The sequence below is a fragment of the Nomascus leucogenys genome, chromosome 2 (assembly GCF_006542625.1).
Source record: "Nomascus leucogenys isolate Asia chromosome 2, Asia_NLE_v1, whole genome shotgun sequence".
Lineage (NCBI taxonomy): Eukaryota > Metazoa > Chordata > Mammalia > Primates > Hylobatidae > Nomascus > Nomascus leucogenys.
Window position 1 is genome coordinate 37,180,220 of NC_044382.1, and position 12,399 is coordinate 37,192,618.

Consider the following 12,399-nt stretch of genomic DNA (forward strand, 5'->3'; position numbering starts at 1 on the left):
CGACCTCAGGTGATCCGCCCGCCTCAGCCTCCCAAAGTGCTGGGATTACAGGCATGAGCCACCGCGCCTGGCCAATTTTCATTTTTTATATGATTTTCTTTTTTTGGAGACTAGGGACTCTCTCTGTCATCCAGGCTGGAGTGCAATGGCACAGTCATGGCTCACTGCAGCCTCAACCTCCTGGGCTCGAGTGATCCTCCTACTTCAGCCCCCCAAGTAGCTGGGACTACAGGCATGTGCCACCACGCCTAGCTAAATTTTTTTTTAAATGGAGACAGGGTCTCACTATGTTGCCCAAGCTTGTCTCAAACACCTGGACTCAAGTGACCTTCCCACCTCGGCCTCCTAAGGTGCTCGGATTATAGGCATGAGCCACCATGCCAGGCCTATTTTTTTTATGTGATCTGTCTTTACCTACTTCTCTCACTTCATCTCCTGCTCTTCCTTTCATTCCATCTACTTTTAGCTTTAGTGACGTTTTTGCTCCTCCTTCAACAACACATCCAACGTGCTCTATCTCAGGCCTTTGCATTTGTTATTGCCTCTGCCTGGAATGCTTTTGCCCCTTTCCCCTGGATATTTATGTGGCTTGCTCCCTCACTTTCTAAGAGGTCTTTACTCAGATGTCACTTACAGTGAGATCTTCCCTGACCATCCCTCTAAAATTGTAACCTGCCCCCCCTCATCAAACCCCCCCATCCTTTTCCCTGTCTTTCTTTTCACAGTAGCTATGATAATATAGTATACTATTTTATCTATTAATTGGTCTAGTTTATTTATTTTTGTTAGAACGTAAGTTCCATGAAGGCAAGAATCTTTCTCTATTTTGTTCACTTCTTTTATTTCCATTGCCCAGAATGGAGCCTGGCACATATAGGTAGTCAATAAATATTTATTGAGATAATTAATCTTTGTGTATTTAGTATTTTTCTTCCTCAAACTGGGACTACTGAGCTCCAAAACAGTGAATTTTTTTGAGACAGGATCTCACTGTGTCATCCAGGCTGGAGTGCAGTGGCACCATCACAGCTCACCGCAGCTTCAACCTCCTGGGCTCAGGGTGATTTTCCCACATCAACCTCCTGAGTAGCAGGGACTACAGGTGCGTGCCACCATGCCTGGCTAATTTTTGAATTTTTTTTGTAGAGACAGGGTTTTGCCATGTTGGTCAAGTTGGTCTCAAACTCCTGAGCTCAAGTGATCTGCCCACCTCAGCCTCCCAAAGTGCTAGGATTACAGGTGTGAGCCACTGCACCCAGCCAAGAGTGAATGTGTTTTATAGTTCTTTGTACCTTTTGTATGTAACTTTTTTGTTTTAATTCTTGTTTATTTGTACCAGGTAATACTTTTCATATGGTTTAAAATTCAAATGGTATAAAAAGGTTGTGTTCAAAAGTATTCCTCCCACTGTCGTGTTCAAACACCCCATTCCACTGCTCAGAGGCAGCTAGCTTTGTCAGGTTCTTGACTCTCCTTTCAGGGATATTCCCATATGACTTTCTGAAAATTTGATACCAAGTTACACTATAGGACAAAGTATTTTACAATTATGTCTGTCCAGAATAGTTACTTGGTTTTTTTCTATGTATTGCTCAACTGTCCTTGGATAGCCAGCATCAACCATTTTGTAGAGAATGTTACTATCATGAGAGCCATTAAGAGAGTGATATAATGAAATACTCTTTTGCCCATGCCCTTGAAGTTCAAAATCTAGGTGGGATGAGAAATATCCACACTTATTAAATAACAGAGGCTTTAAAAAGATCAAGATAATATGTATGCAATGTCACAAAACATTGAATAACTAATTGTTGGATGAGATATAGATAACAAATACGATGAAAATAAGTTTATCGAAGCAGGGAGCAAGTATCATTTATCAGGGAACGTTTCACGAGAAGGGAAGAATATGATGGCTTTGGATAGTCTGAAAAGAATGTAGAAGGCAGAAGTATATTTTACCTCAATCATAGGCAGTTGAGAAAACAAAATTTTTTTAGAGAAAGTCATGTTCAAGATGGAGCTTAAGGTGGGGCAACAGTGGCTCATGCCTGTATTCCTAGCAGTTTGGGAGGCTGAGGCAGGCAGATTGCTTGATCCCAGGAGTTTGAGGCCAGCCTGGGCAACATGGTGAAACCTCATCTCCACAAAAAAATACAAAAATTAGGCAGGCGTGGTGGCCTGTACCTGTAGTCCCAGCTCCTTGGGACACTAAAGTGGGAGAATTGTCTGAGCCCAGGAGGTCAAGGCTGCAAGTGAGCCATGATTGCTCCACTGTACTCTAACCTGGGTGACACAGTGAGATGCTGTCTGGAAAAACAAACAAACAAAAAAGATGGAGCTTGAAAGATAAGTCAGATTTTTAAATAGGCACCAAAGGAAGGATAACATGGTGGAAGGGAACTGCTGAACTACTACTAGCCAACTGTTCTTGTGAGTCAAGTTTTAATGGAACACAGCCATGCCCATTCATTTATGTATTGTCTGTGCCTGCTTTCATGCTACAGTGGCAGAGTTGAATAATTGAGACCATATGGCCTGCAAAGCCTAAAATAGTTACTGTCTGGTCCTTTACAGGAAGCTTGCTGATCCCTGCAAGTAGATAGGATGTAGGTAGGAAAGCATTACTGATAAATATTGAAGAAATGAAAATGAGATATTTATTAGAGTTGGGGGAGGTTCAGTAATAGAAGGGTGGTTGGTTGAAGAGGAGGGTAGTTTTGAAGGAATACAATGGAGAGACCATTATAATAGAGAGGAAGTGAGGGGCCATTTCACGCTGGACAGTAGTTGCTCAGTAAAGCACAGAGGTGGCTTACTCTTAATCATGCTTTTCTAATCTTTTCCCTGCTAGCCAAGAAGGATCAAGAAGGTGGAGAAGAAAAGAAATCTGTGCAAAAGAAAAAAGTAAAAGAGTTAAAGGTATTGGATTCAAAGACAGCCCAGAATCTCTGTGAGTATCTCTTGGTCCCAACTATTCGAAATGTGAAGGAGTTCTTTTAAGAACTTTTAATTCTCTTGAATCTATGGTCCCTTGATATGGAACTTTAATTGTTCAATTCCTGCTATATACCAAGCATTGCACAGTGAATTTTCAGTATCATGTTTAATTTCTTCAGTAGCACTGCAAGATTTTTAAGTATCCAGTTTTATGTCAAGGAAACAAGCTAAGATTTTTAGGAATTTGCCTAGTCATAAAGCTAGTAAGAAGGAGGTCTGGGGTTTGAGCCTTTGTTTTTTTTTTTTTGAGATGCAGTCTCACTCTTGCCCATGCTGGAGTGTAATAATGCGATCACAGCTCACTGCCATCTCAGCTTCCCTGGCTCAGTTGATTCTTCCACCCCAGCCTCCCAAGTAGCTGGGACTACAGGTGTGCACCACCATGCTCAGCTAATTTTTTGTAGAGATGGGGTTTTGCCATGTTGCTCAGGCTGGTCTCAAACTCCTGGGCTCAGGTCATCCGCCCAGCCGTGCCTCTGACTTTCTTATTTAAAAGTCCTTACTATGTCCATTGCGTTCACAGAAAGTCTACCACAGATGGTCTAGCCACTGTACGTTTCCTCTTTCCCACTTTTGCTTTTTTATAAAAAAAATAGAGAAGAGGCCTCGCTATGTTGCCCAGGCTGGTCTTAAGCTCCTGGCCTCAAGTGATCTGCCCACCTCAGCCTCACAATATGTTGGGATTACAGATGTAAGCTACCATGCCCAGCTTTCACTTTCTGATAAGTAAAGGTACTAGCTTGGCTTCAATTAAATTTAAAATTAGTTTGTGATTTAAAATAAGTAAGGTAAATTTTGTACTTCTCAGAGCAGGATCAGTAACTCCAGAGAAGGGTTCTGTTGTGAAGTTTCCACGTATACTCGTAACTGTTTGGTAGCAAAATTTCAAATAAGAAATTCTTCTGCAAAGTTGATATAGGTAGTACTTATTTGATGATCAGGACAAATGTTAAATTTTTGTTCTTTTTAATTATTCATCTACCTACTTCATACCGAGAAATATAGACTTAAATATTTATTTGACAAATATTTCAGGGTCTGCTATGTTATAGGCTCTATTAGGCACATACTAGGCATGTGTCCCAGAGATGAAAGGGTATTTTCTGTAAAACCCACTCACAGTCTTGTAATGCAGTTATTGTCCCTGTTTTTCCAAATGAGAAAACCAAAGTTTAAATGATGCGAAGTGCCCAGATCACACAGCCAATAAGTACACATACCCATCAGTAAAGTCAGTGATACAGTGAGACCAGTAAACTGTCACATTATTCTTGATTATATAATCTTAAATTATTGTCAATAACTATTACTACATAGTGTCTGTGGTGAAGTCTTATGGAGACTAAAGTAGTGTGAGTCAGTTCCTCTTCCCAAGAGTATCTCTAGGAACATAAGACATGAGTAATTGTTTTAAAAAATGATACAAGAAAGACAATGGTGTAGTACATTATGATTTCTAGTGGCATGATATTGATATGGAAAACAGAATTTAAGAAAAGAAAATCGAGAGTAATGTAGGGTAGGATGGTCTGGAAGATGGAATTTAGTGATTCAACAGTGATGAAATGTCTCTCATGTGCTAACGATACAAAGCTGAATAAGACAATAGTCCCTGTCTGCATGAGCCACGTATTTGGTAAACACAGAAAGGCAGATTATAACAGCACAGATTGATAAATGCTATGATGGAGGTATGCTAGAATGTTTATGAGAGTACTAGGAAGGGAGGGATCTAAATCAAGTGGGGGCAGTGTTGGAGGGGCAAATCCCAGAAGATATTCTAAAGGAGGTACTACTTAAACTGAGTTGAAAGACCAATTAAGGAATTAAGGAGGCTGGGCGTGGTAGCTCATTCCTGTAATCCCAGCAGGAAGCCGAGGTGGGAAGATTGCTTAAGACCAAGAGTTCAAGACCAGCCTGGGAAACAAAGCAAGACCCCTGTCTCTACAAAACATAAAATACTAGGTGAGCACAGTGGCGTGTGCCAGTAGTCCCAACTACTCAGGAGGCTAAGGCAGAAGGATCACTTGAGCCCAGGAATTTGAGGTTGCAGTGAGCTGTGATTGCACCACTGCACTGCAGCCTGGGCAACAGAGTAAGACCCGTCTCAAAAAAAAAAAAAAAAAATTAAGTGAAGGCGGGAAGGTTGGCTTGTTTCAGGAGAGGGATCAGCATGTATGAGAGCATGAGATAACATTGTGCAGTTCAGGAACTGCAAGTAGTTGAATACAACTGAGTAAAGTTTAAATCAGGAAAATGAGTGAGATTATCCTGTGTAATTTTTAGGAAGGCTGCTTTGGCAGTGATTTTGAGGCTGGATTGCTAAGGTAAGGGGAGACTATAGGCAGAGATGAGTTATGTCATTGTTTTAAACTAGGTGAGATGTGATCAGGGCCTGAAACTAAGGTGATGAGAATGAGAGAGGGAGAGGATATTAAGACGGTAGAATTAGGCTAGGTGCAGTGGCTCATGGCTGTAATCCCAGCACTTTGGGAGGCTGAGGCAGGTGGATCACTGGAGGTCAGGAGTTTGAGATGAGCCTGGTCAACATGGCAAAACCCTGTCTCTACTAAAAACAGAAAAATTAGCTGGGCATGGTGGAGCATGCCTCTAATCCCACCTACTCATAGGGCTGAGGCAGGAGAATCGCTTGAACCTGGGAAGTGGAGGTTGCAGTGAGCCGACACCACACCGTTGCACTGCAGCCTGGGTGACAGAGTGAGACTCATCTCAAGAAATAAATAAAAATAAATAAAATAAAATAAGAAACTAGCCAGATGTGGTGCCGCATGCCTATAGTCCCAGCCACTTGGGAGACTGAGGTGGGAGGAGGATTGCTTGAGGCTGGGAGGTCCAGGCTGCCATGAGCTACGACTGCACTACTGCACTCTAGCTTGGGCAACAGAGTGAGATGCTGTCTCCAAAAAAAGAGAGAGAGAGAGAGAGAAGGTAAAATTAATGGAATTTAGTGATTGACTTGGGATAAAGGAGAAGGTAATTTGAGATTTAGGTCACTCTGCGGGAAGTGGTACCATTTACTGAAATAGGAAAATTCAGCAAGAACAGATTATCTTTTCGGGGAGGTGGATGGGAGAGGTAGCAGGATGGTGTCTTACCTAAAGTATATTCTCTAAGTGGCTGCCATCTTTTCATTGGCTTTGTGGTGATGGAATAAATCAGAGTCGTGGAAGTGAGAGAGAATAGGCTAGTTTAAATTGCTATAAAGTGAAAGAAAGAGAAACTGGTAATTTAGAGAGGAACATTGAGTAAGATTTTAAAAAACTTGATTATGTATATATGCTGAAGGGAAAGGTCTGTGGGGCTGCCTCTTCTGTTGACACATGAGGAAAGGATGAGTACATGTACTTCCTATAAGCTTACAAAAGTGTTGGTATAGTTTTCTTCTAGGTGATTCCAAAAGGCTTATCTGAGTCTTTTCTAGTCTGGCTCTAACCAAGAGCCCTAGTGCTTTTTTTTGAGACGGAGTCTTGCTGTCTCCCAGGCTGGAGTTCAGTGGTGCAGTCTCGGCTCACTACAAGCTCTGCCTCCCGGGTTCACGCCATTCTTCTCCCTCAGCCTCCCGAGTAGCTGGGACTACAGGCGCCCGCCACCACGCCCGGCTAATTTTTTTGTGTATGTATTTAGTAGAGACGGGGTTTCACTGTGTTAGCCAGGATGGTCTCGATCTCCTGACCTCGTGATCCGCCTGCCTCGGCCTCCCAAAGTGCTGGGATTACAGGCGTGAGCCACCGCACCTGGCCCCTAGTGCTTTATTTTTAAGTAGAATAAGAGAAAGCTGAGCAAGTAATTTGACCAGTGGCTTTGATTTTTCTCAGTGAAGAGGAGCAGGGTCTTCCTGGAACAAATGGGGAAGTGGTGGGGCAGTGGGGAAAGTGGGAATGTGTTGGAGGACCTGCCAAGAAGGGTGGGAGAAAGTGGAACTGGGACACACAAAGAGAATTGCTAACAGCGTGGAGGCCCCAGTTATCATTGGTGCTACTGCAAATTCATAGACTCCAGTCTGCATCAGCCCAGGTGTCAAGAGTAGAGAAATGAAATGGCTAGACTGACCAGGAACCAGAAGGAGAAGGAAGCAAGAGAAAGGTAATAGTAGGAGTAGTAATACTAATGGGAATCATAATAGAGAGCAAATGAACTGATGGTTTAGAGGCTCCTAATGAAATAGGAAAGGCAGAGTGGAACTGATGTATCAGTGAAAACAGAATGGTCAGGAGACTGGAAAGAGAGGTCCTGATGAGGCTGAAGAGTCAAGTGAGAGATTAGAAAGGGAGAGTTGAAAAAACAGGATGTGTTTGTTAGGGAATAGGATATGGCAGTTTAAGGTCAAGGCAGCTTTGAGGATCAAGTCCTGAGAGTGGGGAACTAAAGTAGAGTGGGGTGAAAGTCTTTGATGTATATAGACTTTTTTGAGACGGGTCTCGCTCTGCTGCTCAGGCTGGAGTGCGGTGGTGCAGCCACAGCTCACTGCAACCTTGACCTCCTGGGCTCAGGTGATCCTCCCACCTCAGCCTGCTGAGCAGCTGGGACTACAGGTGCACACCACCATGCCTGGCTAGTTTTTGTATTTTTTGTGGAGATGAGGTTTCCCCATGTTGCCTAGGCTGGTCTCAAACTCTGGGGCTCAAGCGATCTGCCCACCTTGGCCTCCCGAAGTGCTAGGATTACAGGCATGAGCCACTGTGCCTGGCCTAAAAGAGCCCTGTTAGGAAGATTATCCAGCATAGGTCTGCAGGATGGGTTGGAAGCGGGAACAGACGGAGAAGAACATGTCTTAATATCTCATTTTCTGGCAGCAATCTTTTTGGGTTCCTTCCGCATGCCCTATCAAGAGATTAAGAATGTCATCCTGGAGGTGAATGAGGCTGTTCTGACTGAGTCTATGATCCAGGTAAGGAGCAAGGTGGTTCTGCTGGAGCAGGCTCTTCTGTGTCGCTGGGCCCTGGCCTCATCTCTGTATAGATGAAGAGGATCCTCCTCTAGCATTGCTGACTTATGAATGCTGGCTTTGAGAAACTGCCTTTTCTCTGGTGGTCAGATTACTTCTGGTATATTTTGCAAAAGTCCCCCCATCTCAGTAGCTGCCTCTCCTCTCCCACCATATGTTTCTTTCTGTATGGTCCTTGAGCAGAGTGTGGGACTGACAACAGAGTGAAAGTTGTTTAGGCTTGAGTTGTTAGCGAATCCCCCTCCAGCTGAGATGTCTCTTCTCTCTTTCAGAACCTCATTAAGCAAATGCCAGAGCCAGAGCAGTTAAAAATGCTTTCTGAACTGAAGGATGAATATGATGACCTGGCTGAGTCAGAGCAGTTTGGCGTGGTGGTGAGTGAGGCCTGTGGCAGTAAGCGGTTCTCTGCCTGCTGTATTCTCCTCCCCTCTAGAGAGCAGCCTGGGCATATGCTCCTTGCCGCTTATCTGTTTTTGAACCTGTCTTAATCGCTGTCTTCTCCCTGCTCTGGAGCGCTGATCCTCCCATAGGAGGCTCAAGCCTGTATCTTTTTCTGACTTCGCCCTCTTTTGACTGTAATGGAACTGCTTGTGTTCTCTACTAGATGGGCACTGTGCCCCGACTGCGGCCTCGCCTCAATGCCATTCTCTTCAAGCTACAATTCAGCGAGCAAGTGGAGAATATCAAGCCAGAGATTGTGTCTGTCACTGCTGCATGTGAGGAGTTACGTAAGAGTGAGAGCTTTTCCAATCTCCTAGAGATTACCTTGCTTGTTGGAAATTACATGAATGCTGGCTCCAGAAATGCTGGTGCTTTTGGCTTCAATATCAGCTTCCTCTGTAAGGTGAGCCAAAGAGTTAGAGCAGGACAACACAAGGAAGGCTGCAGCCTCTATGAGTTCAGTGTTGGCAGGAGACCATCTTGGACATGTCAGGATTTAACTGTTTCTCCTCTTTCTCTAAGCTTCGAGACACCAAGTCCACAGATCAGAAAATGACGTTGTTACACTTCTTGGCTGAGTTGTGTGAGAATGACTATCCTGATGTCCTCAAGTTTCCAGACGAGCTTGCCCATGTGGAGAAAGCCAGTCGAGGTGGGGCAATTTGGAATGAAGCTAGAGCCCAAAAGTCTCTGCATGGGGAGGGAAATAAGACACAGTCTAGATTTGAGAGCATTTTCAGTTCAGACTATTTCAAGTGGAAATGAAATAGGATTTAGGCATGTTGCTAAGTCACAAGGGCAGAGCGTAAGGCTGAGGAGAGATCTTTATGTGTAGAAATAGGAAGCACTCTCTCTTCCTAAGGAAACACCAAACACCAAAAAACAGGTAGAAAGGCAGGTGTTTTTAGTCTAGGTTAACAGTTCTTTTCATTAAGAAAACATAGACTACATTAACAAAAATTAGGCCTCACTGTCCTGGAACTAGACAAAGAAAAGGCAGCATTCACTGGAAATTGGAACAGATTTCTGCCCCCGCCTCTATATTTCTATGTATATCTCCTTCCTCCCAAACCCTGTTCTCTAAAATAAATGAGACCAAGATCTCAGGGGATTTCATAGATTCATGTTAAATTAAATGAAGTCTCTCTTCTGTTCCTAGTACTGCATACCTTGTGAAGGCTGGAGGTTCAATGATCAAATAAGTTATAGTCTCACTGGAAAGATGAAAACTTAAGTATGTGACACAACTAAAGTACATAAGGAACTAAAATTATTAAGTACCAGAATGTGTGTATAGACTGAAGCTGTACTCTGAAAGGTGAAACTAAGGGGTGTTGAGGCTGGGATTATTAGTAAGCTCTTGCTGTCTGTTTTTATGGTGTTTTTTGTTTTTTTTTTTTTTTATTTTTTTTTAGTTTCTGCTGAAAACTTGCAAAAGAACCTAGATCAGATGAAGAAACAAATTTCTGATGTGGAACGTGATGTTCAGAATTTCCCAGCTGCCACAGATGAAAAAGACAAGTTTGTTGAAAAAATGACCATATCCTCTCTTGAAAGGAGGGAGTTTTTCCCTAGGAAGGGAAAGAAAACTTCCTGTAGTGGGGGAAAAACAGGATATTTAGGGCAATATGCAATTTTTTTCTCTTAAAAAACTTTTTCTTTAAATACATAGATTTTTGGGTTTGTTAGTATTTTGAGACAGGCTCTCTCTGTGTCACCCAGGCTGGAGTGCAGTGGTGCCATCACGCCTCACTGCAGCCTTGACCTCCTGGACTCAAACGATCCTTACCCCCTCAGCCTCTTTGGTAGCTGGGACTACAGGCATGTGCCACCAGGCCCTGCTAAACTTTTTTAAACATTTTTTTTCTTTAGAGATGGGGTCTCACTTTGTTGCCCAGGCTGCGTAGTTCCTGAGAGCATTCCATTGTTGTGGAGTGGAAGCAAACCATGCAGATCAACTATAAAAGTCCCCCCAACTCCCCTGCCTCTACCCCACCTCCACTACACACGCTCACACATGCTTCCCTCTCCTTCCCCTCCCGAAAGGTAACCACTGCCACTGGACTTTATTCTGATTTGCACCTCATACATTTATTTTAAACAAAAACTGCATTGTATTGTGTTTTGCACATATGTCTTGGCCATGTTTCCATAATAGTATTTATAGAAAACCCCCTTTTAGGTCAAGAGATTGAGACCATCCTGTTCAGCATGGTGAAACCCCATCTCTACTAAAAATACAAAAAAATTAGCTGGGCGTGATGATATGCGCCTGTAGTTCCAGCTACTTGGGAGGCTGAGGCAGGAGAATTGCTTGAACCCAGGAGGTGGAGGTTGCAATGAGCCGAGATCGTACCACTGCACTCCAGCCCGGCGATAGAACAAGACCCTGTCTCAAACAAACAGAAAAACCACAAACAAACAAAAAAACAACCGTTTAAACTGCCACCTTCTTTTTTTATAGGTGTACCATAGTTCATGGTTTACTATTCCCCTATCTAGGGGTACCTACATGGCTTTGGTTTTTGCTGTTATAAACAGTGCTGTATTGAACGTCCCTTTGCATGCCAGTACTCATCTTTGAGTAATTCCTTGGGCTACAGAAGTGGGTCTGCTTCTTGGTCTTGGTCTTGGTCTTGGTCCTTTACTCCTTAGCTGCACAGCTTTGTGAAGGATGCACAGGAACAGTATAACAAGCTGCGGATGATGCATTCTAACATGGAGACCCTCTATAAGGAGCTGGGCGAGTACTTCCTCTTTGACCCCAAGAAGTTGTCTGTTGAAGAATTTTTCATGGATCTTCACAATTTTCGGAATATGTTTTTGGTGAGCAAGGGATACTTGCTGACTGGATCTTTTGTGGGCATTTCTCATTTTCCCCTGGGTTCCTGTTGGCTGGTAGTAGGTATACAATGCCCATGTGTTCCTTCCTCCTCTCCTCTGCCCCAGCAAGCAGTCAAGGAGAACCAGAAGCGGCGGGAGACAGAAGAAAAGATGAGGCGAGCAAAACTAGCCAAGGAGAAGGCAGAGAAGGAGCGGCTAGAGAAGCAGCAGAAGAGAGAGCAACTCATAGACATGAATGCAGGTGAGGAGTGAAGATGGGTTGATGGGCTGAGATAGGAATGTTGGAAAGACTTCTCTGCCTAGAGTCTAGAGGCAGAGTCTCATGTCTGAGCTCACCTCCTGGCAAATGATTTTTGCAGTCTTCTACCTCCGAGATCCCGATGCCGGACTTTAACCCCAATTCAGATACATTCGCATTCCAACTTGCCCTGATAAAACTATTACCTTTTCTCTCCTTTGCTGGCTCTTGCATTCTCTCTCATTCCCCTGTGATTGTGGTATTGCTGTGATATATACTGTTTTCCTTCTGTCCGTCCAAAGGTTCCTCTGGCCTGTTCTCATTCCCTCCACTAAATCTTTCGGGTTTTTTTCTCTAAAATATTTTCCTGACGCTCCTCCCATCTTTTAATTGTGGCGTGTCTTCCCTTTCTGCTTATTTCACAAAGTACTATGTCCCTAGTACCCTAGCCCAGTTGTACACACAATTAGATTGTAAATGGATTGAACTTTTGGAGTGGGTGGGGAGCCGGTCACCCTCTTCTTTCTTCAGCAGAATCTCTGTTTCACTACCAGAAGCATGTCTTTGTTGAAACATATGGTTTCAATTACTGGCCCTCTGTTTCCTGTCTCTGCTGCTTTCCTGCTGCAGATTCCCTACCCCTTCGCCCCCACTGCTCTCTCTGTGGGCAGCGGAAATACAGCATACGCTGCTCACACAGCACTGAGCTGTTGCCACCCTCCTCCAAACCTGAGGGGCCACGAGCCTTCTGCAAATGAAGAGGTGTTCACAGAGCTGCTGAGTTTGTTAGGAATCAGTATTTTACAGAGCACAGGCACAAGGGCTGCTCTGATACCTCTTACTACCAGGGACTTTTTATACTTTTCTGTAAAGCAATTTCCTTGCCCTTAGTTGTAAGCCACAACTTTGT

At 43.7% G+C, this 12,399-nt stretch overlaps 1 protein-coding gene across 1 annotated transcript in view; it reads left to right on the forward strand.

Moving 5' to 3' along the window:
* Window positions 1-12,399, forward strand: part of DIAPH1 (diaphanous related formin 1) — a 105,023-nt gene that overhangs the window by 83,382 nt on the left and 9,242 nt on the right. Inside the window, 8 exon segments of the mRNA XM_030827470.1 lie at window positions 2,855-2,953; window positions 7,815-7,909; window positions 8,239-8,340; window positions 8,571-8,810; window positions 8,930-9,059; window positions 9,823-9,947; window positions 11,069-11,233; window positions 11,357-11,492. Of these exon segments, the coding sequence (XP_030683330.1) occupies window positions 2,855-2,953; window positions 7,815-7,909; window positions 8,239-8,340; window positions 8,571-8,810; window positions 8,930-9,059; window positions 9,823-9,947; window positions 11,069-11,233; window positions 11,357-11,492 (1,092 nt within the window).